Source organism: Hyaena hyaena, unplaced genomic scaffold, assembly GCF_003009895.1.
Source record: "Hyaena hyaena isolate Hyena2069 unplaced genomic scaffold, ASM300989v1 scaffold_288, whole genome shotgun sequence".
Lineage (NCBI taxonomy): Eukaryota > Metazoa > Chordata > Mammalia > Carnivora > Hyaenidae > Hyaena > Hyaena hyaena.
The window spans coordinates 1,468,763-1,481,819 of record NW_024080922.1 but is presented as its reverse complement, the minus strand read 5'-3'; the positions used below and the strand labels follow the sequence as shown (position 1 = coordinate 1,481,819).

Here is a 13,057-nt window from a genome sequence, read left to right as displayed (position 1 = left end):
CGGCTTAGAGCCTGGAGCCTGCTTCGGGGAGAGAGAGAGAGAGAGAGAGAGAGAGAGAGAGAGAAAGAGAGAGAGGGAGAGAGAGGGAGGGAGGGAGGGAGGAAGGAAGGAAACACTCTCTCCCTGTGCCCCTCCCCTGCTCACTCTCTGTCTCAAAAAAAAAAAAAAAATGAATAAACATTAAAAAAATTTTTTTTTTTTAATTTCTCCTGGCAGAAACAAAGCAAATTTTCCAAGTTTGCTACTGAGGACAACCAGAGTACTTCAAATGGCAAAACAGTTTAATTCCTATTTAGCAAGTAAGTAACAGTAGGTAGGAAAAAAACCAATGCACCTTCGTATTAGCAAAGCATAAAGCCTTAAAAATAGACACATAGCTTCCAACAGTTATGACAGACTTCCCAAGTCTGAGTTCTACTTGATTAGAAGTGTTTCTCAAGGGCAATGACTTTTATCTCTCCACTTTCTAGTGGCTGTAGAACAAAATCAACCTTAAAACCATAATCACCGCTTTTTCAAAGCAGTCATAAAAAACTTATTCAGCTAGGATTTAACAGACACCCTTTATGTCATTATCATTAACAAGACAGAAGGTCCCAGTATCACAGATAACACAGATCACATCTATAAAAGAGAGAGAGAAAACTGGGCTTTATTTTCCTAAAGAAAATAAAGATCTGCATCTTTATGAAAATACTCACATGTTTTTTAAGACTTAACAAGTGTCAAAACTTCAGAAATGAGAAAGCTACATACATTTAAAAAAAAAAAAAGGTACTGCCTACATGAAACACCTATCCACCTTATATACCAAATGTCCAAGTTCCACTCTAAAACCATTTCCCATTCATGGACTAGATTTCCTCCCCTCCACCCTCCAACAGAAGACTTTGTTCCTACAATGCTTGTTTCTCTCTCCTGTATCAATTTTTCTGTATACTACTATTTTCACTAACATGGTTTATTCCCGCCCTGCCCCCGCCCCCCAAATCCCTGTGGCACCTGGGTGGTTCAGTCGGTTAAGCAGCTGACTTGGGCTCAGGTCATGATCTCAAAGTTCGTGGGTTTGAGTCCATCATCAGGCATCTCAGAGTTCAGAGCCTGGAGCCTGCTTTGGATTCTCTGTCTCCCCCTCTCTGTCTCTCCCCTGCTAGTGTGTGTATGTGCTTGCTCGCTCTCTCTCAAAAATAAATCAATAAACAAACATTTTAAAAAGAAAAATCTCCTGACCTTTCTCCACCAGCTACTACCACCTCATTTCCCTACTCCGCCTTTGCAGTCAAACGGCCTGGAATGCTCTATTCTTAGACATTTAAGAACATTCAACTCCTCTAAGTCTCTGTTCAAATGTCATCCTCAATGAGGTTACCCTGACCGTCTCATTCAAATTTAGAATCCGTCCTTCCCAATCTCTTTTATTGTTTTACCCCAGCACTGACAAATCCATCACACTATACACCCTGCTTAGTTCTTTCTTATGTTTTCTCTGTCTTGCCCATCTCCTCCAAATGAGAAAGTATAAGCTCTCAGGGCAGACATCTCATCAATGCCTGTTTTATTCACTGACATATTCCAAGTACCTGAACAGTGCTTGGCACAAGCATAGATACTCAATAAATATTTGCTGACTAAATAAATGCAACTGAATAGATTTCTTTCTTTCTACTATGGGATTTCTAATTTTATTTCTCCTGAGATCACAAAATGCAAACAAGCAGTATAACATACACAACCAGTATAAACCACACTATTACATGCAGCCAAGACCCTTTTAACTTTTCCTCTTAGAGGAGTTTAGTCAGGAAATAATTTACACAAGACAGTCACTCAATAAAGTGATAGAATGAGATAAATAAGCATCAAAAGTCTTTTAAGGGAGCAAATACAGAGCAAGCAGAGGACCCTGCGTGGTTGTATTCCTGACATTGTTGCTTCTCTGGTAGTAAGAAAGTATTTGTTTACTTGAGCCATAACAAAACACTGCACCGTCTTTGTGAAATAACGTCTTTGAAATAACATCGGATGATGCCACTGGAAACAAAGCTAATTACACAAAAATGTTTACAACCACAGATCAACAGCTAATTACTTCAAGCTGATCACACATCACTATTAATTGTAAATTAATTGTGAATCAAGTGAGAAGAACTTTTAACAGCAAATGACAAAATGCAAGTAGAAAACTCAGCTAGGAACTTCAGACTGAAGGCTCAATTCTGAAAATTAATTCTTCAATGATATTTATTATTCGAGGCAAGTAACTCATTTTCAACTTTTGTACACTAAGTTAAAAAGCTGTTTTTCCCCAATTTTTATCAAGAAGGAAACTAGAATCAAATTCCTCTAAAAATAAAACAGCAAATAATTAAAAAGTCTTCTAGAATTAGATTGTGGTACTGGTTGCACAGTCTGTGAGTACACTAAAAAACAATGCATACTGTACACTTTAAAGGGTGAATTGTGATATGTTAATTATATCTCAATAAAAAAACTATTTCAGAGATCTGCAGACCTGTAAATGTCTGGTACAAATCACTAGTTTATTGGGGAAACTTTAGCACTGTCAATGAATAAAATCTGTGCCCATAAATAATTGCTATCAAGAATCATAATGAGCCTTATTATTCTTTATTCTTTTTCTGAACGGGAAAAAAAATAACGGCAAGCAGACTGACTTTCTACTGTATCACTTGCACATCTATTTTGCCAGGCTACTGGAAAACACTTTGAGGGAGTGAGACACAAATAGTTCTGTTAATTTCAGGCATTCTATTCTTTAGGCAGAATCAAACAAAACATCTGTATACAATGGCTAAATTAAGAGTAAAATTCAACCAACTTATACACTGATCAAATAATCAGCAACTTGCTTTAAAAAATTAGAGAAGGATAATCTTAAGGAAATACTTGAATATATTAAAATTAACTAACTAAAGGTAGAATATAAATAAAATTCATTTGAAAGAAGGTGTCAAAAGTCACGAATCTTATAATAGCTGGAGGCTGATTTACTGGTGTGCGGATTAACAGCTGTTAAAAGAAAATAAAGGTGGTGATATATTAATGCAACAATGGAGTCTGGGGAATCCTGGGAAGAGATAAATTCATTTATCTTTGGACAAAATTGAATTTTAAATGACAATCAGAGAACGAAAATGCAGACTTTTTTAGCTGCGTAATGGAAGAAGAAATGAAAGTCAGATAAATGACCTTAAGGTCCAAGTCCAAGACTTCGTTGTAGAAAATCACTCAGAAAGGGGAAAAACAACTTTGAGAAGTATAATTAAGGAGAAGGGCATTTCTGACTGTGGTACTTGCCTGTAGTGCCGACATACTACAGTGTAAAGTGCTAATCAACAAGAACATTGTGTGTCGTGGCAGTGAGAACGACCCCAATAGTGAGGGGGAAGGAAGAGCAAGAAAAACAAGATTACAGATAAGCAGGGCTTCACTGCCTACAATAGTTAACTCTCAACCTCTGGTCTGCCTTCATATATCACACAGATGCAATATAATCCCAATAGCAAGTCTTTCATTATTCACAACAGGCAAATCACTGACTTAGATATTTGCTGGAGTCTTTAGAAAGCAAAGATCAACTTGCTCAGCGATGAATGCATGTTTTAGTCTCATCTTCAAGAAAGGAGACCTCAGCTCATAGGTTTTTAATACATCATAATTTTGGGTCACTTTTGTAGATCACTCTAGGTGATATTCTATGAACTATCTTTAAATTTATTTTTACACATCTAGATGACAGTTGAAGAAAGGTAAACATATCTAAATATTAGATGCCACCTTTTCAAAATTTAAAAAGAATTTTTGATAAAAAAACAGTATCTATCCTACAATATATATAATATAAAAATGCTGTTTTAAAAAATTCAAATATAGGGGCATCTCGGTGGTTCAGTCGGTTAAGCAGCCAACTTTAGCTCAGGCCATGAACTTGTGGTTCACAAGTTCGATCCCTCTGACGGCTTGGAGCCTGCTTCGGATTCTGTATTTCCGTCTTTCTCTGCCCCTCCCCTGCTCACGCTCTCTCTCAAAAATAATTTTTAGGGGTGCCTGGGTGGCTTAGTCGGCTAAGCGTCCGACTTTCGCTTAGGTCATGATCTCGCGGTTCGTGGGTTCGAGCCCCGCGTCGGGCTCTGTGCTGACTGCCGGCTCAGAGCCTGGAGCCTGTTTCAGTCTGTTACTCCCTCTCTCTCTGACCCTCTCCTGCTCACGCTGTCTCTCTCTCTCCTAGAAATAAATAAAACATTTAAAAAAATTTTTTTTTAAATTAAAAAGTATAAAAAATAAAAATAAAAATTCAAATATAGCTAAAACCAGTTCTACCTATCAGACATATGAAGCAGAATTTTTATAATTTATAATGAGGAGAAGTAGAAATCTTTACTAATGAAATACTTTTACATTAAATACACCACACCTCACTGTTCTTACAACATCACTCAATTAGAAGCTGACTACTGAACTATGGGAAGACTAATGAGCAATGGTAGATAAAAAATTTTTAATATACAGTTGGAAGTCATTAATTTTCCATCTTATAAGTGCTTCAGTGAATATTTTATGGCAATATAACAGCCCTCAAGAAAAAGGAGTAACATTATTAGATCACAATAACATCAAATAATCACAAAAGGGTTCTTTCATATGAATAATGCCATCATACATTTTTCATTTATTTTTATTTCTGGATAGAATTTTTCAAATTTTCAATGTCATATGCACAAGAATAAATAATAGTTACACCCTGAGTATCTTAAAAATAATCAAGTCATCAGCAAGGTAAATCACAAGTGAGAGAAATTATTCACTTAGTAATTAAGAAAAACATCTTAAAATATCAGAGACTTAAGAAACAAAATAAAAAAGCATAGCCTGAATCACAAGTACAGTAGGAAAATACTATTATCAAATATTTTTTCAATGCAAGGATCAGTCTTTCCATTTTCTCCCTCAACTGAGTATTTACTCTTAAAACTAACTGGGAAAGTAACTGAAGTACTACTCTATCTAAATAAGAGTCTTTCAATGAATGAGAAAAGGACCATGGAGCATGCGTAAGTTCAAGTCTTGGTCCTTTCCTTCCCGTGTTCCTTGGACTACTCATTTGTGTATGAGGACTATTTCCCCAATTTTTAGTACAGGTAAAAGCAATACGTATCTTCAGGAGTTTGCTGTAAGGCTGGAAGTAAGTAACACGAGACATAGTGTATGCCCGATTCCTATCTTCAAAGCTCAGCCACAATTAGTCTTAATATCAGACTCTAAATACTGAATGAAAGCATTCACTTAAAGATTCCAATAATTCAGCTCATTATTTTTAACAGCTACTCTGACAAGATTTGGGCTTAGACTCATTAAAAATTTATTAATTTTATCCAAGTAAGATGTTCAACATTGTTTTTGAAACAACCTATAACAGAGTAAATTAAAAATCTGCCCCTTCCAATTCTCTTCTCCTGCTCCTGTGGAGGCAATTATGTTTTCACTATTTTGGTTATTTGAGAGTTTACTACCTTATCTCTAAATAATATTCTTATACAGGTATAACACATTTTAGACATTATTTAGTTGACTTTGTATTGTTAGTAGGATTCAACTTTTATGTTTAAGCCACCTCCTCACCCTCCATCTTATATTAAGTTTTCCTTTCTCTGATAATTTTCAGGGGGAGTTACTTAATACCTTTACTATTTTTTCTCTAGTTGTTATCATCTGATGTTTAATTTCCTCCCAATGTTCCATTAGATCAGGTAATGAAGTCCTCCTTTTTAACAGAGGCTTCCATTCCTCCATTCTGCATTCTACGGACTACCAGCATCTTGTGTTAATATGGAGAAGTCTGAGGCCATTTTGCTTCCCTTTGCAATAAACTACTTTTCTTTCGGCAACTAAATGAATACTGGTTCTTTATCCCTGATGACCCCTTTGATCCTGTGATCCTTTTCAATTTAGAGCCTTTGGAGCCTAAGTATGTCCCATTAAAAGTAATTTGTTAGGCATAATATATGTCACAACTCTAAGACATAAAAATAAGTAATGGTTTCTGTCAAGGAGATTGTTAGGAAGAGAAAACAAATAGTACAATAACAATAGGTGAAATATTGTCTTTGACATGAGATAAATGCACAGCATTTAGAGGGTTCAAAGGAAAGAAAACACATCTATTTTCAAGGAAAGAGCAGAGAGACACAAAAAAGTTCACATAAAGGTGGGAGCGTTTCTGTTGGAGGACTGAATGTGTGAGACAATGACATGAAGGGTGGCATCTGAGAGAGAAACCAAAGAGCATGAATAAAAGCATGATATCAGAAGAACAAAGGCTGTATTCAGCAAATATTGACCACAGCATCAAGATACATGTAGGGAGAAATGGCAGGCAGATAATACACTTGTTAAGGCTGGCTGAGTATGGAGAATCTCAAGCACCCGTGCTGAGGAGTCTGAAATTACTATTAGATCCAGTTAGCATTTTTGCAAATTACAATTTAAAATTAGTAACTATTAAAACAATACTAGAAGGAGAAATGAATTCAGGTTCAACTAAGAGTTATGAAAATGGACTTACATATGATTAGATCTTCTTCCTCTATTTGTTTTCTTTCCTATGACTGGAGTGCCAAAATGTTCAGGGTTGGTGAGTGGGAGCTGGTCTAATGTCTGTGGGTAAGAACATAAACCCAGCAAAGTTATTACGTTGCAAGTTCTTTTCCTTTTTAAACCAAATCAGTTTAAGAATATGCTTAGATTTTAAGATTAAAAACTGCCCCCAAGGAAGACTAAAATACAACTTTCCTAAAGATAGAAATTGTCATTTCAAAGGTATTAGAATCAAGATGAATGAGCCCATTGCTGGAAAAAACAAAAGAAAGTGAGAAGAAATTTAGTTGTTCTTTCTACATGGTTTCATTATCTATTTGAAGCCTGACACACTTCTGAGAATGATTAAAATACAAACAAAACACTAGAAAATAGATTTCAGAGATAAAAAAAACCTGTATGTAAGGATCTAACACCTAAACTGGGGGCCGACTGCTACTCAAATTTCTCTTTGTTCAAAGGGAATCATAATCCATAACAGAATTCTTAATAAGTAACAAACAAAATCATCCAAAACCACGTATCAATTGCTTGCAAAAAGGCTTTCAATAGGCTGTATTATTACTTTGCAAACATTTTCTTCAATAAACTTTTTTTCCCTTAAAAGAAAATATAAAATTTAGCTTTTCTGTGTTTAATTTCCCCTTCCTTTTAAATCTGCAACATCCAATACAGTGCTTGGCATGAAGATAATGATCTAGAAGTAAGTAATTCTTGTTGTCAACTGACAGTTCATGTCAAACTCTTTGCCCCTCCCCCCATTCTAAAACGACTTCCAAGTGAGAAACTGGTTATTGATTAAAAGCAGAATGAAGAAAAAAGGGATTTTGGAATGATTCCCTTCATTTCTCAATATCAGATATTTCTTAGATTTTTTTTTCCATTATTTTCTGAAAAGGGTTCTACATCTAAGAAGTTAAGGTACTGATCTAAAGACACTATCCCAACTAACTTCATTCTGCGTATCAATTATGAGAATATTCCTACTTTTTCTGCATTTTTAAGATCTTCCACACAGCTGCTATTCCTTTTATCCCTCCAGTAGAAGCTTTGCTGTTACAGATGATGTCATGAATGCCAGCAGAACTAAAGATCCCAGAAAAACTGTCAGGATGGACGTAAGGGTGAGTATTTAGGATAAAGACTTCTCGAAGTTATAAACTAAGGTGTTACATGAAAGAGTATACACCAACTTAAATTTTTTTTTTAAGATGAGATAGCTAAATATAAACTAATGTTAATATTTAAAAGGAAATTTTTATTTTTAAAACAGGTAATTTTGTCAAAACAATGATGAACTATGATATGAAAGGGGGAAGCATATTCATAATCTGTTTTGTTTAACTTAAATGTATTTGAGATATATATAACTATGTGTCCAACAACAAAGAATATTGGTAAAGGTAAAAGGTACTACCATAAAACATGAAGTAAAGAACAGTTCCTTCAAAAGACAGACAAAACCCTAACTTTTACAGGGACGAAATCTAATCCTACAAATTTAGTTTGTTTAGTTTGTTTAAATTGGGCATTTAAAAAACATTGGGAGACAAAAGTTGGTCCAAATACAATAATTTGCCAAACAAAAAATCTTTAGAAGCCATTTGTCATTAATTCCTAATTATGCTTCCCATAGGCAAAAATTTCAAAGTACTATATTTGGTAAACAGAGAAAATAAATTAATCTGGGTTCACTTTCTGCCAAGCTAACAGGACTAAATGGCGCCCCCCTCACTCCCCTACAATTAAAGTTGATCCCGTGAAAGCAGAGATTTCTATTCAGTACTGTGATTTCTATTTCAAGCATCTGCTAGTCACTAGTTACAGGAAAGAAAATACCCCGTATTTCTGATTTCTCTCCCTATGGAATAAAGACTTAGAACAGTAAGAAACAATATCTCTGTCCCTGGCCTCCAATCATGTCCAGGGAAGTAAGAGCACGTCTACTACATGTGACTGAAAAGACTCAGGTGAGGGTGGAATCTGTCTCCTCTTACACCTAAAAATCAATGAGCAGAGACCCCCAGGTATACTGAAGGCTAAAAGAAAAATCCATATGGCCTGAGGGAAACATTCCTATATCCTTATTACCTAAATGGGTTGCAGGAAATACGGAGCTGAGATTTTATGTCACTTTTCTTTACTTTTCACCTGCAGGTAGTAAATGTATAAGGAATATCAGCTGATGAAACTACTTCCAGATGATATTCAAATTATGAATGTCCTCTAGAAATGCCCAAACACTCAGGCAGTGGGCAACATCCTCACAAAGGTGGTTATGGTAGAACCAGTGATTTTAGTGCTAGAATTTAGCAGACTGAAGCACTACTGTCATCTCCTATCATGGAAATCTCGAATTTAAATCGTTTAAGTATGTACCTTATTAATGGAATTACTGACCCCACTACTGCCTGTATGATGTGCTTTTTGCTCAAAGGCCAAAGTTATTACTAGTAACAATGCTCTAAGTAAATTCTTCAAAAAATTAAAAATGCTTTTTTGAGAACATCAAAAATAACAAATAAAGGGAAAGAATATATAGATGGCAGATTAAACACACTCCTGGTCATGTTACCACAGAACTCAATACATTCATAATTTTAAAATATCTGATTGTTAGATTAATGCTTTTTCTCCTCCAACAGATGGTAAATTACTCCCAGGATAAATTCTAGGGCCACTTGGCTTATCCTCATCTCTAGTATCGAACACAGCACCTGGCTTAGGAGAATTGGGTAAGGGACAGGACACCACTATTCCAAGTACACTCCAGCAAAACATGAAATCTAACACATATAGACATACACAGTAACCAGTAAAAGTGATCCTCCTTGAAGTAAGGATACACTGAGCTACTTGCTCATATTGCTTCAGCCTTTACACTTTAACTGTCTTATGAACTATAAAATTCTCCTGACAAAAATAAAATATTTTAGCTATTTCTCTGAATTAAATAAATAAGGCACATGCCTTCACTTAGCAGATAAAAAGTCAAGTCTTCAAGCCCCCATATTCACTGATGTACTAGAACTGCACACACATTCTAAAAGAAATGAAATTATTTCTAAGAATTACATAAACTTCGGGGTTCCTGGCTGGTTCAGTTGGAATAGTGTGAGACTCTTGATCTTGGAGCCATAAGTTCAAGCCCCATGTTGGGTGTAGAGATTACTTACATAAATAAAACTTAAAAGGAAAAAAGGAACTCTATAAACTTATAAAGAATTCTGTCACTTCATCAGTCGGTGCAAGAAGCCAAATTCTAAAGTGTATTTCCTATATTTGAAACTTCATAATTAATTCAACAAATATTTACTGAAATCTTTTGTGTAGAAAACACTCCTGGGAAAAGAAGAGCCATCGAGATGACAAAAATATGGCTATTACCCCAAACAGCTTAAAATCTTACAGGGAATATAAGAAAAGTAATTTAAAATCAAATGTTAAATATCAAATAAGAGTGAGAGAAGCGCTGAGGGATCAAAGAATAAAGGGATCAAATTTGGTCAAATTTGTTTAGAAAACCCATGAAAGACATCATGGAGGAACAATCAGTGTTCGGCTGAAACCAAGAAAAGAATATGAACCACAGGGGCACCTGGGTGGTTCAGTAGGTTAAGCATCCAACTTCAGTTCGGGTCATGATTCTCACAATTCCTCGATTCGAGCCCTGAGTCAGATTCTGTGCTGACAGCTCAGAGCCTGGAGCCTGGTTCAGAATCTGTGTCTCCTTCTCTCTCTGCCCCTCCCCTGCTTGCACTGTTTCTCTCTCTCAAAGACATTTTTTAAAAAATTAATTAAAAATTAAAAAAAAGAATATGACCATTATCTGAAAATACCAAGCAGTCTTATAAGACAAAAGGACAGGGAGATGGGGAAATGAAGCACCTGGCTGGCTCGGTCAGTGGAGCACACAACTCTTTTTTTTTTTTTTTTTAAGGTTAAAAAAATTTATCATTTACTTTTAAAGGCATTAATAAAAAGCTTAACATACTAAGGTACAATATACAAATATGTTCAGTCGATATTTTCACAGATTGACTTTTCTGCACTATGTGTGACTTTGAGTTTCTTTTACTTACTCACATTACCACTGCTGACTTACTCAAACTGATTATTCCCTTGAAATACATGGCTGGTTATTTAAGCCTGAGTCACAGGCAACATGGGGCAATGCAGACGACTGTGCCACACAACCAACAGTTCATGAAGAAAAACATGAAATTTTATTCACATCGATGATGGCGCATCAAAATAGCATTCTCCTTGGGAGAGAGCTGCACTTCTTAATTGAAATGTGAGCACCGTCCTTCTTTTTGGTTTTGTTTGAAACCCATATAGTAACCAGTATGATAGCCACTCATGTACCAAGAGATTAACATACTTCCCAAAGCATCAGCATCATCAAAAGAATCTGGACATATGGGAGGTGGTGGGGGAATTACTGGTGGTCCAGAAGGAAATGGAGGCAGCCAGCATGACAGGAAGTGTGGTGGTGGTGGAGGTGGTGGTGGGCCATTGAACTTTAGACCAGGCTTTCCTGATCCCAGGCCTGCTCCTGGCATGGGGGGTGGTGGAGGGAGAAAAGAGTTCCACGAAGCAGCTTTTGACTTGACATTATTTGGTTTATTTCTAGGAGACCTGGAGGAGTTCTCACTTTCATCTGTTGAAATCTGACTTTCATTTTCATTCTCCTGAGCATTCTGTTCTAGATCATTATCTACTTCAGATGCTGGGGAAAGTAGATCAGACACATTTTGCTCCTCCCTATTTCCATAGCCAGTGTAAACCACAACGCAGGTTTCTCTCTTAAAATCAATGGAGGCAATGGTAGCTGGGTAAACGCAGCCATCTTCTGACCAAATGGCAGAACATTTGTCACCAACTTTCCACTGCTTCAGGGGTGTTGTGGTATTCTTTTTTTGGCTTTTATTCTTCTTAGCAGGTTTTCTTTTAGGTGTGCCTTTTGGTTTATCTGAAGCTTCAGAAATGTCACCATTCTTTAGAGCATGCTTAAATGAAGCCACAGCTTTATCATAAGCTTTTATCAATGCTGTATCATCCCAAATGTCAGAATCATCACTCTGGCCCGTGCCGCGCCGGAACAGCACCGAGTCCTCCTGCTCGGGAACACCGCCGCCTCCGCCCCTGGAGCACACAACTCTTAATCTTGGGGTTGTGAGTTTTAGCCCACTATGGGTGTAAAGAGTACTTAAAAGTGAAGGAAGAGAAGAGAAGAGAAGAGAAGAGAAGAGAAGAGAAGAGAAGAGAAGAGAAGAGAAGAGAAGAGAAGAGAAGAGAAGAGAAGACGAAAAGAAAGGAAAGATAGGGAAACGGTACAACTGAAGACTGAAAAAATAGGCCGGAATCATAATACACAGAACCTGCCCCAAATTCTGAATTGAAATAAGAATTCACTTATTAAAAAGAAAATATTTTCAAAACAAGAGAACACAAAATAAAGTCTAATAGTTTAATAAATTAGTCCCCAAAGAGGGGCACCTGGGGGGCTCAGTTGGTTAAGCGTCTGGCTCTTGACTTTGGCTCAGGGCATGATCTCATGGTTCATGAGATTGAGCCCTATGTCAGGCTCTGTGCTGATGGTGCAAAGCCTATTTAGGATTCTCTCTCTCTGCCCTTACCCTAGTCATGTTCTCCCTCCCCTCCCTTGCTCAAAACAAACAAACAAACAAACAAAACAAAACATCCCCCAAAAACCACTGTTCTAAATAATGACAAGAAAAAAAGAAATGATGGTTTGGCCATGCTATGTATTAATGAGTATTTACAGACTGGACAAAAAATATAACACTTTAACCATATGCCTTCTTAAAATTCTGGATTGTAAGCTCATTTACAGAACTTTGTGAACCCTCCCTTCATTCTCAATAACTGAACATTCTTCAATTCTAGAGCATGGCTTTGGTACTAGAAAATACTGGTTTGGGAACCAGCTCTGACCATCAGTTTCATCATCTGTAAATTGAAGATAATAATGCTATCTACTTCATAATGTCGTTAATGCGATGATGTGCATAAAGCAGTAAGCAAAGTCCCTGGCAAATATAAGCACTTCATTTATTCATCCAACTACGATTTATTCAGTTCCTACTCTATGCCAGGCACTGTTCTAGGAACTGGGAACAAGTGGTGAAGAAGACACATAAAATATGTGTCCTTGTGACACATTCTAGTGAGGAAGGCAGGCAATAAACAATTAATTAAGCACATATACATATTCTGATGTCAGAGAATGATACATGCTGTATAAAGAAAACCAAATCAACCTAAAAAGATTAAGAGGAATGGAAGGGACTATTTCAGAAAGGTGAGTAAGGCAAGGTCTCTTTGAGGACAGGCTATAAGAATGTCAGCTAGTAGTAATAGCAGTAGTAAGGGATAGCTTATAGTTTCTACTCCTTTAATGATGATGGGGTTCAAG

General features: G+C 36.5%; 2 protein-coding genes across 6 annotated transcripts in view; both read right to left on the bottom strand.

Moving 5' to 3' along the window:
* The window catches only part of ARID4B (AT-rich interaction domain 4B), a 145,732-nt gene that overhangs the window by 61,011 nt on the left and 71,664 nt on the right, over window positions 1-13,057 (bottom strand). For all 5 annotated transcript variants that reach the window (XR_005530957.1, XM_039247167.1, XM_039247169.1 and 2 more), the window contains exon 7: window positions 6,584-6,675. Coding sequence is in view for 4 of the 5 variants with exons in the window: in XM_039247167.1 (XP_039103098.1) it covers window positions 6,584-6,675 (92 nt within the window). In the remaining variant the exon portion in view is untranslated. The remainder of the gene's footprint in view (window positions 1-6,583; window positions 6,676-13,057) is intronic.
* On the bottom strand, window positions 10,819-12,626 carry LOC120241827 (survival of motor neuron protein-like). The gene is made up of 2 exons (XM_039247182.1): window positions 12,622-12,626; window positions 10,819-11,808 (listed from the first exon to the last, which is right to left on the bottom strand). Exons 1-2 carry the CDS (start codon window positions 12,624-12,626, stop codon window positions 10,902-10,904), a joined length of 912 nt encoding a protein of 303 aa, XP_039103113.1. The 3' UTR covers window positions 10,819-10,901.